The sequence below is a fragment of the Toxoplasma gondii genome, chromosome X, assembly GCF_000006565.2.
Source record: "Toxoplasma gondii ME49 chromosome X, whole genome shotgun sequence".
Lineage (NCBI taxonomy): Eukaryota > Apicomplexa > Conoidasida > Eucoccidiorida > Sarcocystidae > Toxoplasma > Toxoplasma gondii.
Window position 1 is genome coordinate 3,995,009 of NC_031478.1, and position 25,033 is coordinate 4,020,041.

The 25,033-nt window shown below is 51.2% G+C and overlaps 3 protein-coding genes across 3 annotated transcripts; 2 read left to right on the top strand and 1 right to left on the bottom strand.

The window, feature by feature from the left end:
- Positions 1-1,046: 1,046 nt before the first annotated feature.
- Positions 1,047-7,775, top strand: TGME49_212170 (GIY-YIG catalytic domain-containing protein). The gene is made up of 2 exons (XM_018779564.1): positions 1,047-3,690; positions 4,652-7,775. Exons 1-2 carry the CDS (start codon positions 2,543-2,545, stop codon positions 7,200-7,202), a joined length of 3,699 nt encoding a protein of 1,232 aa, XP_018635881.1. The 5' UTR covers positions 1,047-2,542; the 3' UTR covers positions 7,203-7,775.
- Positions 7,776-9,522: 1,747 nt separating this feature from the next.
- On the top strand, positions 9,523-11,861 carry TGME49_212160 (hypothetical protein). Its single transcript, XM_018779563.1, has one exon. It carries the CDS (start codon positions 10,520-10,522, stop codon positions 11,207-11,209), a length of 690 nt encoding a protein of 229 aa, XP_018635880.1. The 5' UTR covers positions 9,523-10,519; the 3' UTR covers positions 11,210-11,861.
- A 1,076-nt stretch (positions 11,862-12,937) lies between these two features.
- TGME49_212150 (hypothetical protein) lies at positions 12,938-25,021 on the bottom strand (the record flags this gene model as incomplete). Its single annotated transcript, XM_018779562.1, has 16 exons — positions 24,256-25,021; positions 22,921-23,515; positions 22,182-22,326; positions 21,664-21,827; positions 20,860-20,913; positions 20,124-20,349; positions 19,783-19,880; positions 18,868-19,234; positions 18,126-18,213; positions 16,806-17,254; positions 16,290-16,490; positions 15,474-15,617; positions 14,442-14,825; positions 13,843-13,912; positions 13,409-13,458; positions 12,938-13,009 (listed from the first exon to the last, which is right to left on the bottom strand). Exons 1-16 carry the CDS (start codon positions 24,683-24,685, stop codon positions 12,938-12,940), a joined length of 3,537 nt encoding a protein of 1,178 aa, XP_018635879.1. The 5' UTR covers positions 24,686-25,021.
- Between the last annotated feature and the right edge of the window lie 12 nt (positions 25,022-25,033).

The following is a 25,033-nucleotide window of genomic DNA, read 5'->3' on the forward strand; positions in this document are numbered from 1 at the left end:
GCGCGATATTCTCAACTCGAACGAAGTATCATCCACTACCTGATTTGGGGCAACTACAACATGCGTCCCTGTTTAGAGGGGGTAATCCGCATTATCAATTAAAGCACTACTGGTGATAGCGCGAATCGAGAAAAAAATTTGCCACGAATTGCAGGTCCTTGACATTGCTACGTCCCTCTGAGGCAACAATGACAGCCCAACAGTGCGATGGTACGCACGAAACTGCATGAATCCCAGGAACCCAGAAGGTTGAACACTTTCGTTTGTCCTCCTGTATCAGCACGCCAACATGACACAGTGCATGCTCACTGAACGGCTGCGCAAGGAGGACGTTGAGGCGGAGAGAATTCCTCGTTTATCTAAGAGATACGAAGCCAAGCTCCGAAGACTTCCCTGAGCCTCCGGTGAACACCGCAGCAGTCTAATTTGCAGCTGCTTGTCTTGCACTACAAATGTTCTGCTTCCACAGTGCCTATACGAAGGTTTAGTTTGCTTTGGTAGAGCGGAGAACGGAGCGGAGAACGGAGCGGAGAACGGAGCGGAGAACGGAGCAGAGAACGGAGCAGAGAACGAGCGACGAACGAAAACGATACGCGAACGAAGAAGGAGTGCATCGGCTTCCCGACGGGCGCGTTTTAGCATCCAGACAAAAGAAACTGAAGACAACGTGGGACACAAACGAACACCAGTGAGAGCCTTTCGCAGACGTGCGCAATCTTTCCAGTCACACTGTTTGCCCTGCGTTCGTTCTCGGTGGTTCCAGCGGCGTGAGCGTGCATCTGTTTTTGATCGCGAACTTTCAAAGCAGTTTCCTCGTTTCTTGGAGTAAGAGATGGCAGCTGAGCTGGTCGTTCACGCACGACGGATCAAGGGTATTCGGGAGGAGTTGAACTGCCAGCGAATCGCTCAAAAATCGCAAAAACCCACCGGCGCGTAGGCTCCCTCACTGTCAAGACACCCGTGCGCATGCATGACAAGGCACACCCAGTTCTTTTAAGTCACCATAGAATTTCAGCGGCAAAGACCTAGCGGAAAACGCTTTTGCCTCTCCATTCCAGAATAAACTCCTTTCTGCCTTGGCGCCAGGGGGCGTTCGACTTTCTTTTCCTCTTCTCAAACGCGTCGTCGTGCCGTATGTCACAGCAACTTGTTGGGCGTGTTGTGCATCCGCGTAGAGACATCAATTTCGGTTCACCGCTACACACTGCCTTCTCTTTCGCTCCGTCGCTTTCCACAGGCTTTCTTCCTCACGAAAACTACCGCTCAATCGCAGTAGTTTCTTTTGTTTGCAGTACTCTCTTCAGGCCCCGCGTGCCAGGCGGCCGCGAACACCCCGCTGCCGGGCGCTTGTCTTCCCCTATGACGTTGCACTCTCCCCTTCATTTTGCCAGGCATCGCGGCGACCCCTCTTCGTTCTTCGCTTTCAAACCACGGACCGTCCAGAACGGAGAAAAAGGGACTCCGCCGGGCCTTCTTTTCTCAGCGGTTTCTCTGGAGACGAGAGAAAAACCTGAATTCAAACGTCAGAAAGATGCGTAACCGAGCGCGAGGCCGCAGCGCCTTTGGTGAACAAAGCAGGTGAACTGTTTCACTCTTTTAAACTCCGTGCTATGTCATGCCCAGTAGACGACGAAAGGCCTCGCCTCCTGACATGCAAGACACAAACCCGCATCTCCCGACATCGCACCTTCCGTCGGCGTAAAACGGGGTGTTCGCGAACACGGTTACCAGCGGCTCTCGTCTTACGTCTGCGTCAGGTGTACGGACACTTCAGCCAGGAGCCAGCCTTCCGGGTGCGTGCCACCATCCTGTGTCTCGCGACTTCTGCCGCGTTCGCCGGAAAATAACGATGGCAGTGAGTTTTGCTACCTGGGGAGGACATGACGCGGGCGACGCGAACAAGGGAATTGCTTTTGCGAAGGAAACAGGGGGGCTTTCTCCGCTGTCTTGGGTGGCACGGCGTCGTGTCAGTTGCGTTTCACCGGTTCACCACATTATGCGTTGCCCACGACTGGACGACCGGAAGCCTGACTAGCAGCGGAGCGGGCGCAGCGACTTCGGAAAGCTGACAGAGACCAGAGTCAGGACCGAGAGATGGCCGGGGGGCGAAGATCAGAACGGCTTGCAGTTTGTGCGAAACGCAGCGCTGGAGGTGACTTAAGTCCGTGCAGCGGCATCAACAATCTCGGAAGACCGCGTGAGCGAGGTGTTCCAAGAGAACAAAAGTACAATACACAGGCGACTGCTGGGAGATAAAGAGGCGCACACACCTTTAAATCCTTTCTGCCTCTTTGCTGTACCAGTAGAGGCAAGGCTGCACAGAGTGCAGATTCTGCGAGAGGCGGGAATTCGGCGACTTCGCTCGTGTCGAGACACCTGGAGAAGACGTGAGGAAGCCCCTCGCGTAGATCGATGAGACGAGGCTGCGGCTGAGACGTCGCGTAAGTCGGCAAAAACGCGTGCCGATGGCGAAGGCAGTACTCCTATATAAACCTTTCTGAATTTGTAAGATGTTCTTTCGTCTTGCAAGGAGATACCCAAGATGCACGGAGACAACGGGTACGGGCTGTTCTCTGTAGGTGAGGCACTCTCTGCCAGTGAAGGAGGAGAGGAAGGAGGAAGAGCCCTCGAGAGAAGACGCCACGAACTTGCCGCAGAAACTCGAAGACCTAAATCCAAAAGAGGCCTCAAGAAGCCATCAATAAGCCCAGGCTGCGCTGCAGCTGAGCCGTTTCCCCGGCCGCAACTTGAGGCGTTCGGCCGGCCAGCGACGCTCACGGACGACTGTGTGCAGCGAGAAAATGAACAGACTCAGGACTGGAGAACGAAACTCATTCCGCTCGCAGCCCGCCTGGAACAACAGAGACAAAGTAAAGAAGGTGGAGGCGAACGTCTTTCACGCGTGGTCCAGACTGTGGAAACTTTCGTGGTGGACGACGAGGTGGAGGAAAGCCTGTGGACACAGTGTGAAGGGCAAAGACATCTGCCGAAACTTGCCTTTTTTTCGAAGTCATCCAAACCGAGCTCACCGGGTGCTCCTCCAAATGCTACCCAAGGAACGGGTGCTTTCTCTCTCTACATTTCTTCTTCATCTCCATCTTCTTCATCTCCGTCTCGTTCCTCCCGCCTTTCTCTTTCTTGTTCCTCCCCGTCACCTTCTCATTCTCTCTGTGCGTCCTCTTCGTCTCCCTGTTCTGCTTTCTCAGAGGCTTTTCGAATGGAAGAGGTGGATTCGAGCCTTGGGCGCCTACCTTCTTCCAGAGCCTCATATCTCAGGCGACAACAAGACGCATGCAGTGCGCCTTCTGCGTCGCCACCCCGCAGTGAAGGACAGGAAAGGATGCTGGGAATAGAGAAGGACGCGTCTTCAGACTCGGCGTGCTCGTCCCCCGCCTCACCCGAGTCTGAGTGCGATGAAAGCTCGAGCGCGGCGACTCCAAAGTCCAAAGCAGCTGCTCGCCTCGACTTGCAAGCAACCAAGAGCCCGGCGAACCGAGTCGAGGCTGTGGCCCATCCAGCGCATGCACTGCAGGCACGGAGTTTGTACGCAGACACCTTCCACTGCGTCTACCTCCTCAGGTCACTCAAGAATCCCCGATACACCTACGTCGGCTACTCGGTGCATCCGCTCAACCGTCTCAAGCAACATAACGGAGAAACAAGCCACGGCGGGGCTTGGAAAACACAACGGTGAGAAACAGATGCAGAGGCGCCGCTCGCGAGAGGAAAGAAAGATGAGAAAAGGAGAGACGCCAGAACGCAGACTGACGAACAGCGGAAGCTTTTGTGCGAGGTCGTGGGGAGGCAGCGAGACCAAGAGAGAAAGGGCCGGGTGTGTGTGCACCGCCTCTTCCTTCGGATCCGCATTCTCCCTCGCGTTAAGACTACACATGCTTCATAGATAGAACGGTGCAAAATAGATATACATAGATAGAGATAGATATACATAGGCGTAGGTAGACACTGAGTTCGAAAAGTTGATATGAATACATTTATACATGCATATGTATATTTATATGCCTGTGTAGATGCATATATGCATATATATATATGTATATATGTACAGTGTGTATAGACAGATTGATAGACAGACTGATAGGCTTATATTGTGAGTATCTTTGTAGACGGCTCGTACGTGAAATGTGAGGTAACAATGCACGTGACGTGCCCATCGAATTTCGTTTTTGCTTGCGAAAACAGAGGCATGCGTGTTTCCATTTTTGCTGAAAAAAACGTCCTGAGACAGTCCACACACACGTTTTTATGTGTGCATGCGCCCGCACAGCTAGCGAGCGACATTTTCTCCCCCCCTGCATGTTCCCATCTGCGCGCGTCTGTCCCGCAGCCTTATGCTCCGTCGGGCCTGTGCCAGGCCTCTACGTCTCTCTCGGGCGCATGCCTGTATCTGGTTGTCTTCTCACGCGTCTCCTTTTTCTCCATTCGAATTGAGCAACAGCGGTTACGCAAAAAATGGTACAAACCAATCTGCAGAAAGCAAGATAAGACGTAATACAAATAATCACTTTCTTTGTGTTCTTTGCATTCTTCTCCAGTTGAAGGCAACAGAAGACGTCATGTAGAACTGGCGGAAAAAGACGATATGGAAAATAAAACTAAACATCGTCTCAATGCTGTTTTTGCTTTCTGTCAGGCACCGTCCCTGGGCATTGGTCCTCGTCTTGCACGGTTTTCCGACGCAAATCGCAGCGCTCCAGTTCGAGTGGCGGTGGCAACGCGCTGCGCCTGCCCTGGACTTTCCTCCGCAACGACTGTCTCTGCTCACAGCGATACGCGGGGCGACAAAGAGACACTTGCTTTCTCCGCTGTCTCGAGGTTCCCCCTCTCCGGAGTCAGGGACCGCAAGGGAGATGAAAGAGACGTCGGAAAAGCAGGGAAGAAGACGAGGTAACAGGAGACGCTACGGGCTTCCTGACGGACACAAGCGAGGAATCGGATACCGACAACCACGAGAGAACTACCGGCCTTCTTCTACCGTCTCTTCTGATGTATCTTCCTGTCCTTCTGCTTTGTCTTCCTCTTCCTCATCTTCCTCTCCTTCTTTCTCTTCCCTTTCTTTCCTTCCGTTTTCCCCGTTGTCGCCATTCCGTGCTTCCTCGTCGACTTTTCTTTCCGCGTCTGCCGCGCCCGCTACGAGGCCTGCGACCGAGTGTCTAGACACCGCAGGGGCTAGGCAGGCGCGTGCAGATTCGCTTCCGGCGCCAGTCATCGAGAGCCGCGTTGCTGGCAGTCTGCGAAACGAAGTTCAAGGGGAAGAGAGGCCAAAGAAGAAGAGGTCGCGGAGACAGCCGCTCCAGGCCCAGCTTGAGCAGCAGCGTGACCAGGCGGCGGGGACTGCAAAGACGATCGCGGGGATGCACGCGACTCTGGCGTGTATGCATCAAACATACAAACTCTCTCGGACTGGAGGCATCGTCGTTTGCGTCGGTCAGCGCCTCCGTGCACTTCTCGCCCTCCTGCAGGCGCCGCCGTTCAGCCGGATGCCTCTCGCGATCCACGTGATTGATTCTCACGTCGCAACGCCTTTTTTCCGCGCTGTCCTCCGACAAAGACGCGAGTTACTGCCGTCTACCAGCCAAGCGGTAGACTCTCCAGCACGCGCCCCACGACTGGGTGGGGAGGCGGCGGCTGATTCGACGGCGGGAAACGGACGACTCTTGGAAGTTCATCCAGCGCATGCGCACCGTGACTCCAAGCCGGCACTCCTGTTGCCTTCAGACAGCGGAGAGACGGCTTCGAATTCCCCGTCTCGGCAAGAGCCGACGTTTGCCCAGGCGGGTGGAAGGACCCCGACGGGAGAGCAGCGACGCATGCAGCTCGCTTCGGCACAGAGCCCTGCCCTTTCCACCTGGAAGGCTGCGGGCCTGTGGCTTGCGCCCCACACGTCTGTCTCCTTCGGCTCGGCGGAATGTCTCCTGCCTTTGATCACCACAGCATCTTTTGGGAGGCCTACGAAGAAACGGAGACACTTGGCAGCGCACGAGGTGACAAGAGAAAGGAAGGACGAGACCGGTGGGGCTGGAGGCATTTCAGGAGAAGCGCGCGGGACATCAGAGGGCCTTGTGAGGAGACTCGAGGGGGGCACGCAACGGATGGCTGCGACGGGCAGACAGAGAGGCGAAGATGAAGAGGTAGTTGGGTGTTTCGACTCTGAGGACGACGACATGGAGCCTCGCAGATTGTCGGCACGCGAGCAGATCGCGCGCGAAAGACACGAGCCGTTTTCCGTGGAAGACTTGGAGAGGAGACTTCCGGGAGAGCCAAGGCGCGTTGCTCCTCCACGTCCTTTCTCTTCACGTTCGTTGCATCGACTCACGCTCCGTTCGGCTCCAAGTTACTCTCCCCCTTTCTCGTCTGCTCTGTCTCCACCTGCGTCTTCTCTCCATTCCGCGCCTTCTTCTTCGTTTCCCCCGGCTGCTTGCGAACAGGGGACAGAGGCTCCGTCGCGGCTGGCGTGCACTGTGTGTCTTCAGGCCTTCACCGCTGGCCAGCGGGCCACACAGTGCGCAGCTTGCGGGCGTTTCTGCCATATTCTTTGTGGGGCGCGGAAGGCGATACGGGAGCAGAGCCAGCAGATCCTTTCGACGGAGACTGCCTGCAACGACGAAGCAGAAGCTTCCGGGGTGGACCTGTCGCAGCGGGAAGCGAGAAGCCGCGAGGAAACCCAGGAGGAAGAGCGAGGAGGGAACGGAGGAAAAGCGGGTGAGAAAGGCGGCTCGAAGGGCGCAGCGCCGAGGCGAAGGCGGCCGGACACAAGAAGAGAGAGCAGCTGCGCCAAGACCGAAACGCGACTCGCGAGCGGAAGACTCGGAGGGAGAGAGAGCGAAGACGGACAACACGTCAGGGGGGAGAACAATCGAGAGGGAAACGAAGACAAAGGGGACAAGGAGACACCGGAGACAGGAGACTCGCCTGAGACAGAAAGGAAAGGAAGAGAAAGAAAAGAAAGAGCAAAAGAAGGAGGAAAAGGGGAAGGGGACGGGAGTGGAGATACCGTGACAACAGGTTTTCTGCTCGTTCCCGAAGCTCTGAGGTGCGACAAATGCGGGAGAATTGCGTCGTGGTCAGAAGTATTGAGCCGATCTGTTCGATTTGCCTTTCACCACGAGGCAGAACTAAACAGGGGTGCTCAGTCGGGCCGCATGCGGAGGAAGAAAAGAGACTCTGGAGAAGGCGACAGATAGGCTTGTGGATGTTTTCTTGTCTTTTTCCTTTGCATATGCGACTCCAGCATGGTGCTAGAGAGCGACACTTTGCAGAGACAGGATTGCCGACAGGAGATGCTCCAAACACAAACATGCCATTTCTCTTGGCATACACACACACACACACACACGGGGCTCCGAACGCGTGCTGCTGACAGAGAGGCTGGTCCTGCGAATCCCTTGTCTGTTCAGGTTTTTTCAAATGCACATTGCGCGAGACCTCGTCGGAACCTCTCCATTCCTTTATTTACAGTTGTGTCTTGTTTAGGTTGCCTGGAACATTGCCGGCCTCTCGAAGGGTGGGGCAGCGTCATTTGAAACATATTTGTACAATGAAGCGCGCATGCTTCCTGTGACTATGGGCATGCGTCTGGATCAAGGTATATTCACGTATTTAGCTGTGCCGTGTGTGCATCGGATGTGTACGTGCCTGACGCTCTCCAGTACCACGAGTCCTCCCAGCGGACCCGCTGAGTTTGCAGTGTTGTTGTCTAATTTGTTTTCTTGTCACTGAAGTAACTTGAAATAACCCAGCTAATTTGTGCTGCTTTTATGTGGCCGAACGGAACTTTACATAGGGGTCGCACATCATTTCACGGTGGTCACGGCAAATTGAGTAAAACAGCCCCGTCTGATTCACGAAATAAACCCTCAACAAGTGCCCCGGCCCCGAACTTAAACGTGACGGAGTGAGCGGCGCACACGTGCAGTGCGGAAAAAGTAAGATAACACAGAGCACCAGAGAGGAAGAGCGACAGAGATGTCACCAATTGAGCAAGGCGGGAAACTCGTGACTCTAGCGGACTGTCAGAAGAACTTGCTCTTCTTCAGTAGCATAACGGTCCAAACGTACCAATCTAGTAACGCTTGTTCCTCGCATGTCTCGAGCTCACTGCGTACTTACGGTCAGACCAAAAGCGTTCACTAATGGAACTATGAAATCGGAGGTCGCGGTAGCAATTGGAAAAGGACTGGCGGACCCCCAATACGCGGTAGAACAGAAGATTCTTGGAAAGAAAACAGAACGGGAGCGCACGCATGCGAGCCCACGTATCTCTCTTCTTCGGCATAGAAACATAGTGTTTGTTGTGCCAGAGGCGTTCTTACACGGGGATTGAACGAGAGATAGCAACACTAAGTGCGAGAGTCGCTTGCGAGAAACGAACCCTACACAGACACATCGATCGACTGACTCGACACCGAGCTCACAGTGAGAATGTCTGTGATTTTTGGAAGGAGTTCTCTTTCGTTTGCGTTTTTCGTGCACGGGTGACAATGGTCTTCGAATTTGTCTTTCTCGTCTTTGTTCTGGTTTGAGCAAAGCAGATTGTCAATCAACTATGCAGGCGTCGCATGTCTTAGACTCTGCGCTCGGCTAGAATTCAAGATCGAACATAGTCCAGAGGCGTCAGTGTCACTCCATCTTTCGGATGGTGTTGCTTCTTGTACAACAATCGTTTAAATGTCTGTATCCCAACCTGGGCGTTCCTTTCCTTCTGCCTGCTTGTTCCTGTTGTTTACGAACGCACTCGTGTGTTGATTCAGTGCTGTGGAAAATGAGATCTCTCCTCCCCAAGAAACCTCCAGGAAGAGTTGACAGATGTGTCACATATTAGTAAGGCATGCGTACAGCCATGTCTGTGATTCCAGAGAATGCAGCATGCACGAACGCCTAGGCAAGGTTCCGTATTTATCTCTTTCTCGCCGTTTGTCATCAAGCCTCAGCCTATGCGATGAGGGATGCCGGGGAGAAACTGGGTGCCTTGGAGTTGCAGCGATTGGAAAACAGCGACGGCGCACGTGGTCTGTTTTCAGGTCTACTTAATGCGTGACAGTGGTCCTTTAGCGCACAAAGAAGAACGATCGATCCATGTCTGCCCTTCTGAAGCGCTGTGGAAAAGGGTTTTCGTATCAGATAGCTATATGCACGGCTCTGAACAGTGTAATGTCCTTGTGGCGCATTCACTATCGTAGTGCGTGGTAGGTGCCAGAACGGGCACACTTCGATAAACCTGTAAGATTATACGACATAGAGTCTCGTTTCTTTATCACGCCGCGATCTGCCTAGCGCTGACAGCGCTGTGACAATGTTCCATCGCCCTCAGCTTTTAACGCGTTCTCAGTACAACCACCGGATTATCTTTGTCAACACATACCTTCGTCTTTTTCGGCTGTTGACAGCCGAGGTGGTGATTATACGGTCCCACAATGTCATCGCGGTTGGCGCACGAGTGGGTTTCAGTTTTTGACGAGACAACTTTTTCTGGTGCAACTCTTTCAACATACACGAACAGTGTTTGCTTTGCGGAAGCATGCCTTTTTCACATGTGCAAATTTGTTTTTCTCAAACGACGCGTGATGCTACTTGCGCTCGGTGCATGCAGTAACACCGGTTTTTCGCATCAGAAATAGGTAATTGTGACTCGCTTCCTGATAAATCAACACTCGAAGATAGGACTCAAAGGGAAATCAAGGCGTTCGAGGAAACTAAAACACCCCTTTCCTTGATTCCGGTTCTACAACAGTGTACTAGTCATTTCCAAACCTTCCTCCAGGAGAATGATTTCCAAGGAAACGAGCAATCCTATTTGAGCACGCAAACTTATACATGTATATGCGCGTGCATGTGCGTAGAGGGAAGGACTTGTACATATACGACTGCCTGCATTTCTTTAGCGGTAACCACTCGGACGCGCGTGGCATTCTTCCTGGCTACAGCAAAGCTTTGGCCGGACTCCCGCTCTTCACTCTTTTGTCTGCTTGAGTAAAACGACATTGCTTCGTAGACAGTTGTTGGACTGGCACTTAGTCGCACGTTACTGTAGTGAACAATTCACGTTCTTCGTCGTCTCCCCCCGTACACGTATGAGAGATCAATGGAAATGAAGAGTTTGGGAGAACTCAGCAACCCCAGCGTCTAATTTGGGAACAACAAAACTACAGAAAGCAGAGACAGCGGAGGTCGTAGAAAATCGGGCAACAATACCGGGAGTTGCGATGCCTTCATTGGGGTACGACATTCTGAAGTTGAAGGCTACACCGTGTTCACTGTACTGGTGCAGTTCCTGTAGGAAAAACCCACCGGGTAAAGTGGCTGTATAACAGTGAAGCTGCGTTGCTAAAAGAAAGGACACTTTTGTCCGGCTTTGTTGATTCAAGCACCAGTCTTCGTTTTTTTACGTAGTTTGTAAGTGTGAAATGAGTGGGTATCTCCGGCTTTGGGGAGCGAGGAAATGAACGCCTTTCCTTGCGTTTGTTAGCATGACACGGCCTGCCGACCAGGTACGGAACCTCTGATGTTAAATTCTACTTTTGGTGTCCATTCAGCGATTCGGCAACTTCATTGCAGTATCTTTGACACGATGGTCTCTGCCGAGCGACAGAAGGAAGTTTCACTCAAGTTCACACTTCTGGTTCTTTTTCTGGCATCCGGCGTTCCACTAAGCTTTCTCTCGCTGCATCCCAATGCATCAAACTCGCCGTCCTCGGCGCTGGCACAGAACGCCCCCCGGGTTGAGGTTGTCAAGATTGGGAAGTATGGACTTACACTCGGCGACGTGCGGCGCGACGTGTACCTGGTAAAAGGCGAGCAACTTCAGGTTATCGACAAAAGCCGAAAAATGGTATTTGCGCCTCGCGTGGGCAAGACGAATCCTTTGAATCAACGTGTTTTCCTCTTCGACGGCGAGGAATGTAAGGAGGAGTCTGTCGACTACGAGGACTTGTTCAAGAAGTACAAGAGAAAGAAAAATCTCCGGCGCCTCTGGACGAAGAGATACACGCCTGACGGTGTTATCTACACTTTCACGCCCCCGTTTCCGTCGAAGGGACGCGACGAACCTGGACCTGAAGAACCAGAGATCCGATTCTGTGTTACTTTGACCACGCCCATGATGAGAATTGGTGGGGCAGACGAAAGTCGACCGGAGGGTATGCGCTACTTCAACAACACACTCTCTCTAGCCGTTTTCTGGTCCCCTTGGTGATGCCAAAGCGTGGGTAGAAAAACTGCATCTCGAGAAATGTTTCTATCCATGTTTCGCCTGAAAAGGGAACCCGAAAAACCCCACAGACTTCGGTGAAATTAACTGTCAGAAAGTCGAATGCGCTGGTAACAACAAATCCACGAACACCGTCTCTGCTGCGGCGACAACCGAACTACGCTGTAGAGACGAAGTTTTCTCGAATGTTGCCAGTTTGAACACTCGACCCGTTTTTCGAGTGCTTCTGTCCGTCACAAGAAACACTTCGCTAATCCCTCTCTGTTTTTCATACATCAGAGCCACTTGGTTCACTGGAACAAAGCCGTTTCACGTGCTATTTTCCGTCGTGCAGTTCATTCCGTTTGTTTGTCGTTGCCTTCCACCTGCGCAGCCCAAGGGAAAGCGGCAAGCGCGGGCCACCTTTCTATCGGTAAAATAAGAAACCGTGATCCTCTCAAGTCGATTGTTTCGCTCCACATGACGACGCGCTAAATGGGCCTGTTCCAAAACAAAGCGTGAAGAGCTTGCTTTGTTTGCAGTGGAGGCCGTATGCGCCAGGGGCAATCTCAAAGATATCACCGCCGTGATGCTAGAGCAAAATTGGAATCAAATACGGAACCCTTAGAGCCATACACTTTCCTGTGAAGTTGATTGAAGGACCAGCAAGTTAACATGTATTTCTGGCTTTCAGTCGCACAGGCAAGACACGGTTCGAGTAAACACACCATGGAGAAGAAGTGACGAATATGGCAAGCTACACGACGTGAAAGAGGAGGGGGCTTTTCTTGTTCATCAGCGACTCTTCCGCTCGAGTGGCACAGACAACCTCTCAGAGCAGTCTGGCAAATTGTGAAAAAACCCGTCATATTCCACGACGGTCACGGCCCTTGCTTTTTCAGAACGACAGGTGTATCGTACAAGTACTGAGCTAGTTGTTGAGACGATAGAATCCATGGCTAGAATCCTAGGTTGACCATCGCGTGACCGAATCCATTGCTGATTTTACAGACAGGCAAGGTCTAAACCAGAAGTTCAACACGTAGGATATACTCCCCAGAAAAAGCGTATGCTTCAGTCACTACGGACCTCTAACTCCAGCACTCAGGGCACGCGTACATTCAGAAGCATACCGTTACATCCGAGGTGTTGCCTCGCTTCCACTCCACAGACTTTGATCCGCAGACAATTAGAAAGGGGGGACTCGCAAGACATTTTCAAAGGACAGACGCTGTTCAAACACAGGGAACTACGCGAAAAGGTTCGGTCAATACTGGAATGTAACGAAGCTACAGTACAGATTGTCTTCTTCTCCATGGTCTGCAGCAAGCCATAAAGCCGTGCTTTAATCGCTGTGTTTTCTCCACAGCCGTTGTTTTTAACCTTTGTTCTCAAATGCCGTACATAACCCAATTTCGCTAAACGGCAGAATGCGCTCCATCCGCTTCAAAAAGATACTTCTCGACACGGTTGTCTCTATCATTATAAATCTGGATGTAGATTTACGTATACACGTATGTATATATATATATATATATATATATATATGTATATGACGGAGACTGGCCTCTATGCCTACGATGTATATGACGATTACGGCAACCAGAAGCAGCTGTGTAATTAAAGTCATTTCCCTTGTTCTTCCACCCCTCGCAAAGCATTCTTTTCGTCTGCGTCTCGGGAACCGAATAACGACGAGGATGCGCGATTTTCACAGATCTGAAAGATTTTGTTTCATTTTCCCTGATGCATGTGGAAGAAGGCCTCGATCTCATCTTTGGCGAAGTCGACGCGACGCTCCAAGACCTAAATTCAAAGTGTACGTACAACCCAAATACATGAACACATATTTATACACGTATATTTATGTGAACCATGTAAACGAGAAAAACCTCTCAGATACGCGGCCAATTTGACTGCCCACACACGAGGTTCACTGGTAGGTGATAGCAAGAGAAACAGAGGGGAAGAGAATCAGAGAGAAATCAAAAGCGGGAGAAAAATAGTGTAAGACGAAAGAGGAAAAGGGAGCAAGAGAAAAGGGAAGTGGACAGAATAAGAGATAAGCCATCTCCATTAGGGAAGCGTGGAATACAGACAGACTTGTGCGCTTTCTCAGCAGCATGAATTCCAGTGTAGTCGCCTACGACTAGTGGACTGATGTGGTTGATTGTTTCATAGGACGTTTTGCGTCTTGAGAGTTACCTTCTTCATTTCTTCGACAGAAAGTCGCCAGAATTTTCCCGAAGACGGACCTGAAAGTCACAGAACATCGAGTCCCTTTCTCGACGGTTACTTGCAAAATCAGCTCTGCCTGTCTCCTCGCTGATTCCAGTCTCGGCGCTGCAGACCCCACGAGAACTGCATGGGCGGGCGCATCTGCTTCTCCGCGAGGCACCAATCGCATTTCCCCGCAAAAAAGAGCTCCCCGCTATCTACCAAAATGCCGAGAGGTGAGACACCCTTTTTTTGCATCCATTTATATTGATGGTTCGGAAGTCGTTTCTCGAGAGCGAATGCGATCTCTTCAGCAACACAGTTAAACGATACACGAGTCGAGTGCTTCCCAATGCTTCCTTGGTCGTTATCAGGCTGTGTTTTCAGCAACGCAAACAAGTCGACGCTTTCACTCCTCTCACCCCAGATGTCCAGAAGCTCGTCGAGGCTCCCCAGGCTGAGCAGCTCGCTTAGCTCCAGCACCCTGCCGAACTGCAGACAGAGACACATCACAGAGGAGGCAGTTGAGAGCGACAGGCATCTTGTTTCCAGAGAAACTAGAGCGAGCTGCAGCCTTAAACGCTGAAAGCACACCCATTAGGAGACCTTGGGAAACTGACTATGGCGAAAGTCTCGCTATCGTGAGAACGAGCTTGACCTCAACCTGAAAAAGGTGGAAGCGATGAACCACGTCGAATGCGGCAGACGCATGCAGGCACACGAGGCGGTTTTAAAGTCCGAAAGAGCTGCATTCGAGGGAAATGAAAGACCAGAGTTTTCTAGAGCACCCTTGAAAAATCCGCGTGTCTCTCCTTCCCCGCATGCCCTGGGCCATCGCGTTTCTCCCTCCGTGCTGTTGCAGTGTCTGTCGCATCTCCCTCTTTGATCCTACCAAGTTCTGTGCCGCGCTACAAGGTCTCGCGTCATCTGCGCGCAATCTCCTCCCCTTACCCTCTGCACCCTTTGCACTGCACGACCCGTCCTCCTCTGCAAAAAAGCTGGTTTTTGCGCTTGGGCTCACTTTAGGTCGAGTGGGAGAGTCACAGAAGATCCTGACTTTCGCCAGAGCTCCTTCGCCTTCTTCCTCGAGAAAAGCTCCGTCGCCCCCTCCGGCTGTCGCGCCGCGGGCGGCTGCAGCGGCCAGAGCTCCGAAAGCTGAGACTCCTTGCTGGAAAACGGAGCTGGAGAACTCTCTGGGCTCCCTGTTCCCGACTGAAAACGGCGACGCGACGGGATTTCTGGAAACTACAGAGCCGTGAACTCCGCTGGGAGAAGACGCAGAACCTGAGGCGTGCTGAAGAGCAGAAACTTGCTGCACAAAACGCCGGAGCTGCGCACTGAGTTGCAAGCCGCCCAACGCCGTGTACGATTTATCCAGAAGAAGCGACTCCATCTTCGTGGCGAGCTGTACAGACACTCGAGAAAACCACAGCCGCGCGCACTTGCTCAGCTACTCGGCGTTCGTTTGCTTCTCGGAGAGTATGCACGGTGTTCGACTCTTTTCTCCATTTCAGTTGCTGCTGCTCCGACTGGTTACCACGGATACGCGTGTGTTTTCCAGTCCATTTCAGGGTAAAGCTACAAATCGGACGAGACAGGTCTCACGTGCTGCCACTCAATAAAAGACGAATACGACTCGAGAAACGAGGTGCCGATGAATAACTCCGAAACTTGGAACTCCAGATGTTATCTTCGTTTCCCTATGCGACGCTGAAGGCAGCTTAAACATTGCGTGCCTGGAATGCACTGAGTGGAAACATTGGGTTCACCACCACCGATTGGTTTTATGGCGTTTTTTTAAGTAGCAATTTTTAGTTTCACCACAATTTGTATAAAGCTTTCAGTTATATATATATATATATATATATATATTGCTTCACTAGATTATGTTTGCAACCGAAGACTTCTTTTTGAGTCCTTCCTCTTCAATTTTCTGGAAGGAGGCCAGAAAGTTTCTAAATATATTGTGAGAGGCGAGTTAGAAACCGCCGAGCAGAAGCGGTGAGGTCGAAAGCTGCTGCATGGAAGGTCGTTTTATTTAATTGTCGCCCACCACCTGGAGAAAAAGGGAGCAACAGAGATTTTGCGTTGGTCGATCATACTCTCGACCTATGTGAGCGAAAATAATCGCAAGGCCTCGTTGGAGCTGCAGACGCCAGCGCTCTTGCAGGCGGTCGTCTACAGTGCCTTCGCTATCCTAAAAAACAGACAGGAAAGAAAAATGGCGGAAAAAAAAGCTCACAACAAACGCTCCTTTATACATACATCCTCTTTCTCTCTAATAGATATATATATATATATATATATATGCATATACACATATAAATACATATACATATATACGTTGACCTACTGATGTAGATGGATGCGTCCACATCAGTATTTCTAGATCTTTCGTCATGGACGTCTACCACTCTGGCAGACGAGAACCGTTTACACGAACGCGTCCTCCTTTCTTTCTCTCTCTCTCTCTCTCGATTTGACTAATATACACACATAGAATCACCTGGATCGATCTTTTGCTATAGGTGATGCAGGTGCCCTAATGTCTCTGGCCTTGTCTGTATATGTGTTTCGTCATCGAGATCTAATGTGGAGGAAAGCGAAAAACGTTTACACCATCGTTCGTGCCGTGGCACAGACTTTATTTCCGTCAAGACCTTTTCCCGCTGTGAACTATCTCTTTGCGTCGCAGGAGGCGAAGGAGACACATCTTTGAAAGAAGTCCGCATGGGAGAAGGCCCAGCGCAAGGAAGTAACATCAGACAAAGGCGCTCAGAGTCTAGGCGTAGGCGACCTCGACCCTCGCACTCGAAGACATCTCTGTTCAAAGAGTTTCTGAAAACATTCGAGAAAAACGAAGCCTCACCAAAAGACCGATTCGCGCGCCCTCCGATGTGTTGCCTTGTCCTGCTCCGGAGACGTCATAGGTTGAGTCTTCGTGAATATCGAAGACGGCGTCGTGGAGAGAGTCAAGACCACTGAGAAGGTGAGGCTGAAGAAATTTGAGAGTCACTCTGCAACATCTTTCGTGGAGCGCCTGGAGTTCTTCGACGACTCCATCCACTGCCTGAGAAGTCAAAAAAACGGAGAAAAACGAGATCTTCGGGATGGTCTCACACGATCTGTAGTAAATCAACAGTCAAACGCTTATCTCCTGTTGAGACTAAATGCAGCGCAGCTCAACTTCGTGTGTGGTTTTATCAATGAAATACGCCTCACCGTCATTTTGCACGGAAGGCGTCCTAAAAGAAACTGAAAACCAAACCACCAACTTCACATATGCCACGGAGGTGAGATAAAGTCGTGCCAATACAAATATATATATATATATGTCACACCTGTTTAAGAATACCATCAGATATGAACCCCGTAGTTCGCTTGCCTGTAGGGTGTATTGGAACATCATTAAGTTGTTGCTGGCGCCTCCCTGAGACTTCTTCGACTCCATCGGTTCGCCCTGGTCCGGTCGTGTCTGTACATTCGGCGGAACAGGTGCGTCGCCTGCTTTCTCCTGTTCTTCTCGAAACTCGTCGTCGTCGGAGTCTGCGTCCGTTTCTTCGTCTTCGCTGTCGCTCGAGTCACGTGCTCGGCCTCCATGCGCGGCCTGCCTATCGCCGACGCATGCGTTCACCGTGTCTCCTTCTTCCTCGCCTTCTGCTGCTTCTGCACATTTCTTTTCTCGTTCGCGTCTCCGTCTCTCTGTCCGCTTTCCAGATGATACGGGCACAAAGGTTTCTGTGAAGTCGCGCGCCACTCGGTCTTTGAACTTCTTCAGTGTCGTTACAGCCAAAGACACGTTGTTCACGCTGTGAGGCCAGCTGTACGAGGAACCTGCAAACAACGTATTTCTCTGGAGACTCCACCTATTTCTAAAGATTTTCTACAGCATTTCTTGTCCTTTCCCTCCACGCCTTCCGGATTCTGCGGAGGGGGGACGGGAGAAAAAGCAGTTCCTTTTGCGCGACGACGACGTCTCCCGTCTTGATCGCTTCTGTGGCGCGGGCACACACGTTGTTTCTGAAAATCATTTTCTTCAACTAGACTCCCTTCACTCTAGCGATTAGATATACTTCAGAAGCGTCTTGTGCATTTGCTAGCCTTCAACATCTAGTTAGAAAAGTAGCAACAGGATGGGCATTTAGGACGTTCCATGCTACAGTCGCCTCTTTCGTGCCTCTGTAGCGTTGAGGGATCTGCCCTAATGCACCTCCCTGGCTGCCTCGCCTCCGCCCGCGTTCTTCCCTCCCTATCCACGGGTGGAAGTGTCAGATTCTCTGCAACAGGACTGCGATGTCTCGAGGCTGCACTGTTCACCGCAAAATAGAGGCTCTCTCTGTACAACGGATCCGCGATCCAGAACTGTTGGAGTCAAATCCAATAGAGACAGCCACGAAAACCTGTGATTCTGAATAGGACGCCAGTTACGAAAACCACCCCAGGTTCTGTCTCATTGCTCTGAGACTATATGAGACCTGAGATACTACATAGAAGTCCAGGTATGAGATTGTCTTCTCCGCCGCAGCCTTTCTTTGCCGCTTCTCTGTCACAGCGTGATCTGTTCGTACTTCCCCTCGTTTCCTGCTTTTCTCTCTTCTCTGCTCGTTGCGTTCTCTGTCCTCTCTTTCTTCTCCCCTGATTAGCTTTCCTATGTATTTTTACTTCTCTTTCAAGACGTTTTCCATCTTTTCGACTCTTCTCTCACTGAGGCTGTCGGGCGGCGGGCCTTCCTGGCGCTCGAAAACGTCGCGCAGACTTTCTGCCAGCGAGTAGCAGAGTGCGTGGGATTCCTGCTGAGATCAACAAGCGCACACCGGTTTCTTTTCATCCAGAGTCGTGTGCATGAACCACAGACAGCGAAAACAACATCTGCATTGATCTGCATAGATGCACAGCGGCAAAGGAACGGTAAGGTACGCAAGCCATGCGCCACAAGCCAAGCCAGTGCCTCACCGCCTGTCCCCAGCTTCGTAGTTGCGGCTACACATGGACTGAGGCACGTCATCTACATTTTTCACACATTTATATGTATACATATGCTTATACCTCCATATACATACACATACTTATCTCTACATATATATATATATATATATGAAGGCATGCATTCACACATATACAGGTGGACGCACGCCGATACACCTCGATACATTTGCATCGACGCATCGAACCACCTAGCATGTGGACCTATGTATATGTATATATATACACATATATATACATATATATATACATATATATATATATATATATACATATATATACATGCAGCTGGATGTTTACCAGAAACCCAGATGCACAATCACGTTGATGTATACTCCGCAGAATGGACCTGCATGCAAGATCTACATAGGTCGCTGTAGAAAGCGCGCTGGAGTTCGTTTACGTCACACTGTTGGCTGGAGCGCTGTGTGTGGTTTCTCCACGAGGCGCCCTTAGTCTCTCACGCGAATGTAGTTTGCGTAGTACGTTTTGCTTTCTTCGAGGTTCTTGCGAAGCTTCATTTTGACCTCTGAGGAGAGTACAGAGCAGACGTTGTTGACGACGGCGCAGACAGCCAGGACGTCGAGACTGCCGATCGCGCGCAACACACTGTTGTTCAAGATGAAGAAGACATCGTCCACTACAGTTGAGTAGAGTCGTTCGTCGTCTTCGTCTTCCTTCTCAGGCTCGGAAGAGCTCCCTAACCACGGAGCGTACTGTGCATCTCCCGAGCCTCCGAGAAACCCAGAGACCGAGCCTCGCGACTGCTCGACCTCCCAAGCTGACTGCAGGGGAACCTCGTCCACCACATTCAGCGCCTGGTCAATCGAGCTGAACGAAAACGCGACAGTCCTTGTAGCGAACCTTTTGTGCCACGGGTGTAGGTATGTACTCATGTGTGCGAGATCTTTCGACCGTGTGGATCTCCCGCTTTCAAAAACGATTCGGAGCGCCGTCTCGTGGTGTTTGCACGAAGAGGCCTCCCTGTCGGAAGTGCCATCTCCAGCTAGTTGTGAGCTCCCTTCCTACATCTCTACATGTGTAGTTGAGCATTTGGGAGGGCGGATAAGGGAGACAGGAGAGATACACGAAGCCACAGGTTCTCTGACGTTAGTTTGTGGTACGGAAGAGAACGCGCTGCGCACAGAAGAGGCAAGCCTAGACGACACCCGACGCCCGAGAGACGAAGGCGAGGCGCGTCGTTCACGACTGGTCCTAGGAACAGGAAATCGCGTTTTTCTTCGTTTTTGAGAAAACGAGTCTCGGCTTGTCGGTCACTTGTACAGAGACACCATCGACCCCTCAAGTGGCAACGACAAGACGCATTCGAGATACGGTTTTTTGAGTCTTCCGCGAGAGCCTCTAACGCTTCTCCTTACCCAATAATGAATGCATTTTCGAGAGAGACGTAGTGCGCCATGAGCTCCTCTCGTCCTTTCATCAAGAGAGATCTTTGAAAGGTCAAGTCTGAACAGGCCTGAAGAAAGAAGGGAAGCTCCGCATGCAGAAAACTAACGTCCACCACGAAGGCAGCACAAGACGAACGCACACTCGACAGAGGCGGAAATGCCTAACATGCATTCACACATATGTACACAGAGAGGAGACAGAGAAAGGAGGAGACACAGAAGAACGAAAATTCACCGGAGAGAGAGAGAGTGCTCATGGAAAAAAGGTCGACGGGGCAGTCTACGATTGTTCATTGCGCCTGTTTTCTCACCGAGCACTGACGCACAAACTCCACGAGCGTGGCGCCAGCGTTTTTTCCTGAGGCGCTTTTTGCATGCAGAGACTCGTCGCCGTCCTGGGCAGTTCCCTCTGGGAGACTTTCGGTCTGAAGGAGGAGGGACGAGCCTCGCCGAGACGCCGCGATTTTGAGGCGCCGATGCATGCGCATGCACTGTGCGCTAAGCGAGATGATTTCCGACAAGACGCAGTCCACGCGCCTGGAACATCGAGGGCAGACACGCGAGAGCGTTCTTCAATCTGCATGCGCATCTCAAATCAGACGACGCCGACAGATCGAACCTCCCCGTCAAACATAAGGACGATCGGGGGAGACCAGCATCTTTCCATAGATTTTTTCAAGTTTCGTTGCTGAAGCAAAGACCCTCCTGTTGCCTTTTCCAGGACATCTACAAATGACGCACAGTGCCATGCACACGAACAGGGATACGTTGACTGGTAAAAATACGATGGATACAGACAGATACAGACAGGCGAAAACACAGAGAAAGGAAAGCTAGGTAGAGACAGGTGAGAGGTGATGAGAGTACTAAATGCAGACTCATCATCGAAAAGGCAATCTCGATATCTTAGACAGATGCCTGTAGAGGAGCACTTTGCCTGTTTGGAGGCTGACGTGCATGCATGCACGTGCTTTCGTGTCGGAAGGCAAATGCACTATTCTTTCATTTGCACAGATGCGTCCACTTTCGAGTCGAGAAAACTCTCACCGCAGACTCGTCGCAATTTGCTTGTCTCCTGCCTTCATCGAGAGAATCTCTTTGCTGCACACAACAGATGAAGTGAGAAGGTCGGTTGTTTCTTGGTATTTCTCGCGAACCTCAGAAAACGAAGAGACGCGAGACTCTCTCCCACCGACGACACCTCAGGAGCCACGAAAATTCGTATAGCTTTTGCATACAGCTCTAATTCTATAACTGATCTATCTATATCAGCGTGTCTACGTTTTTCTCGATGCGGCTCTCTCCTCACCTATCTACGTATTTGTCTATTTATAGACGTATTAATAAAACCTTATCTGATATATCTGTATACCCACCCATCTCTTGATGCGAAGACGGACAAATGGAGAAGGAAGTGAAGAGGAAGTGCAAGTACATCCCGAACGGCAATTTGAAAAATACCCTATCCTCTCTGCATTTCAAGATTCTCTACCAACATGCATGTAGATATCCATACGTCTCTGTATATGTGCCCAACACAGATACACACGTACACCTATCTCCCACATATACGCATATATATATTTATATATATTTATATATATATATGTATATATTTATACATATATATATATATATATATATATTTATGTATATATTTATGTATATATTTATATATATATTTATATATATATTTATGTATATATTTATGTATATATTTATATGTCTATGATCATCGAAGCTTGTGGCTATGAAGCACGTGTATGGGATGTCCTGAGGGAGGTGTTTCTCAACAGCGGCTGGGGTCCCTCTGCTGTGCGTGGAGTCTCGCAGGTAAGAAACGACGCTTACTTTAACTCGGAGAAATGGTTGAGAATGCGGACACTCTGGATGTCTATCTCCTGGCGAAGTGCGACGATTGAAAAAAGGCCTGCCGCCGCTGCCTCCCCTGGACTGCTCGCGTTCCAGTTGCCTCTGCCGCATGCAGGCGGCGTGCCTGCTGCCAACTCGAGGGCCTGCATGCAAAGTCCGAACGCTCTCCCACAAATGCTACCACTCCGGAAAAACACACCTCAAGATGTAAAAAACTACATGTACATTCTACATGTGTGAGCATCTACGCATATATATATATATATATATATAAATGAATATGAATATATATATATATATATAAATGAATATGAATATATATATATATATATATATAAATGAATATGTATGTGTACGCGGGTATGCACACGCCGATGTCTTTGCGTCCGTGTCAGAATACTTTAAACGCGTTCGTATCTACGCGAACGTTTGAGAGTCCGCTGGGGCATCGTCGATCCTCGTTGCTTCTCGCTGGAGACATTTTTCTGTCTACGAACCTTCACTTGATGTCTCAGGACGTCCGCGACGTCGGCGCCGAGTTGTTGGAGAGCGGCACTGTGAAGGTCGGGGGGGTGTGAAGCCCCGCGGGTGTCTCCGGAGGCCTGGAACTTCGCGGTCTGCTTCTGTAGCTGCAAAAGAACTCTGAAGAAAAGCACGAAACAAGGAAGAAGAAAACGCGCAACAAACGAGGTCTCCTGGCATTGACTGGCGATCGGAATTGGGTCTGGAGACGAAGGCCAACCGCGGAGACGATGCATCGCTCGGGGACGCGAAAGCGCATGCAGGCAGACGAACCAGACTCGAGGTCCTGAATTTCTGGAACAGAGAGCTCCGGTGAAGTCACGGAACAAGGCGATCGTCAGATGTGCATCCTGTAGCGTTTACATGTTTTAAGCTGACTAGCAACTTCGATACACAAACATAACCGCCCACTAGAGATCGCCACACAGACATACCTCTGAATATCCAACTTCTACGCACATGCATTTCAGAAAACTTTACACACACACACACACAAATCTTCTCTCCGAAGACCCCGGCGTCTCGAGAGTCGCCTTCGACGCGCGGATCCCGGTTCGAAAGATGTGCCTTTGCACCGTTCTTTTCTGACAGAGTCGACGGACTTCGGCCGCCGCACCCTCACTGTTTGCAACTCGCGCAGAACGTTTACTTGGAAGAAGTATCACACTGCGACACTGCGATAGAAAGAGAACTTTTCCACCTCAAGAGCCTCACTTGAAGCGACGAGCTGCGTTGTCTGCGAGCTGGGAGCGGAGTTGGTCGACGAAGCGCTTCAGAGCATCTTGGTGGAGTTGGAGCGCGCGCAGCGAGGTGAAGACGTCCGTCAGCTCTCTTCTCCACTCACGCTTTTGAGTCTGTTGCGGATTCAGCAACTCTCCGTCTCGTCCACTGCTCGTGGGAACGCCTTGGCTGCCAGTCGACCCCCCCCCCGACCCTGCTGGGGCGGTGGCTCCACCTGTCTCCTTCTTCTTCTCGCTCTCTGCGTCGGCGCCGCCTCGCTGGCGGGCCTCCCGAGCCTCCCGGCGTTCTCTCGCAGCGCTCGTGCATGCACTTGAGAGAGTTCGAAAAAGCAGGTCCAGCAGCCTGGTCTGCATCTCCTGCAGCTGTTGCAGAGCAGCCGCCTCCACGGTGGAGAGCCGCGGGGGGAGTGCGGGGCTCTTTCGCGCCGCGGGCGTCGCGGAGAGGAGTCCTGCAGCTGTTGCATACTTCTCGTCAACTTGGTTAAAAAATGCGCGAATTTCCTGGACGCGGCATGCTGCCGCCGTCGCCGCCAAAAGCTGCCCTTCACTCAGAGCAGCAGCGAGTTGATCTGTCGGCGGAAGAGGCAGGAGACCCCAGAGAGCCAGACATCCGACGGACAGGCGACAGAGAGAGAGAAGAGCAAGGGAGAAGAAGAGAGAGACAGCACAGAGACGCGCGGGAGGTGCAAGAGAGAGAGAAGAGAGACCAGAGAGAGTGTTTCGGAAACCCAAAACCATCGGAGAGAGAGGAGAGGCGAAGACAGAGCACAGGCGCGCAATTCGTGTGAACCTTGTAGCGTCTTGAAAAACGCAAGAGAACTCGGAGCCGGTGGCGAGGAGGAGAGCCGAGCCACAAAACGCAGAAACAAAAATCGAGTTCAACTGGACATCCACCTCACGCCGTCTTGCCCACCCTTTCGCGAACGACTCTGTGCGCCACAAGTGCACCGCCAAGAAGAAAACACAAGCTGCTCAGAACCGCCTCCACAGAAAAAGTCTCAAGTGCCTTCTTCCCTTCCGCTTCCGTCGGAACCTCGTAGAAAGTCGAGCGGCCTCATCCACGTCCATTTAGCAAGGTGCATACGAGCCGCAAATACTTCAGTTGCATATCTTTATATATATATATATATATATATATACAAGTACATACATATGTATGCATCTATCTATCTATCTATCTATATATATATATATATAGATATAGATTTGTCTGTAGCGATCAATTGAAGTATGCAAGTGCATCTGCATGGATAGATATATGCGCGTGAGTGTGTGTCTGACTGAGTGCACATGCTGAAGAGAGACTTGCCCTTCAAAGTTCGAAGTTGCAGAATGCCTTCGACGATTTGTTTGGCTTCCTCCAAGTGTTTCTGTTCGTCTTCCAGGTGGCAGACGACGGCGCTCATGGCCGAGGCGCGGGCCTCGAGGCGTCTGAGCTGTTTCTCGACATGCCGGGTCGCTCCTGCGAGTTGCGTCTGCTGCGTCTGGAAGTCTGCGAGCAGCTCGGCCTCCAAGTGCGCCTGTTTGCGTCGGGAGTCTCGTTCGTGCAGCAGCGAAGAGAGCAGCGCATCCACGCCCTGTTCGTAGGCCTCGGTCTGTGCCTCTGCCTGCTTCAGCAGGCAGAGCAGTGGGTCGTCTGCATTCCTCACTCTCTGCGGACGTCCGCGTCGCTGAAGCGTTTCGTCGATGCATGCGCCAGGCACACATGCAGAAGACCGAGGCGCCCAAGACGAAGCCATTGCCCCAGGCCCCGGCGAGGTTTTGCGGGGCACTCTCGCCGACGGACAGTCACGAGCGACAGACAAGAGACAGAGACAGACGATAAAGAAAACGACACGAGGAGAGGATGGAGACTGCAGATGTAGAGAATAAGAGGCGAGCCACAAGTTCGTGCCACTGGAAAAGCTCAGAGAAGGCGCATTTCGACCTGTGCAGAATCGAGCAGAGTCGAAGGGATGTCTGGAACGCTTCAGAAGGCACAGAGAGACACCGTGCTGAAGAGAAGCATGTGTCCAGGAATATGGACGATGCGAAGTGGAACAGAACTTATTTATTTAAAAAAGCCAGTTGCCGCCAGGCAGCGTGCA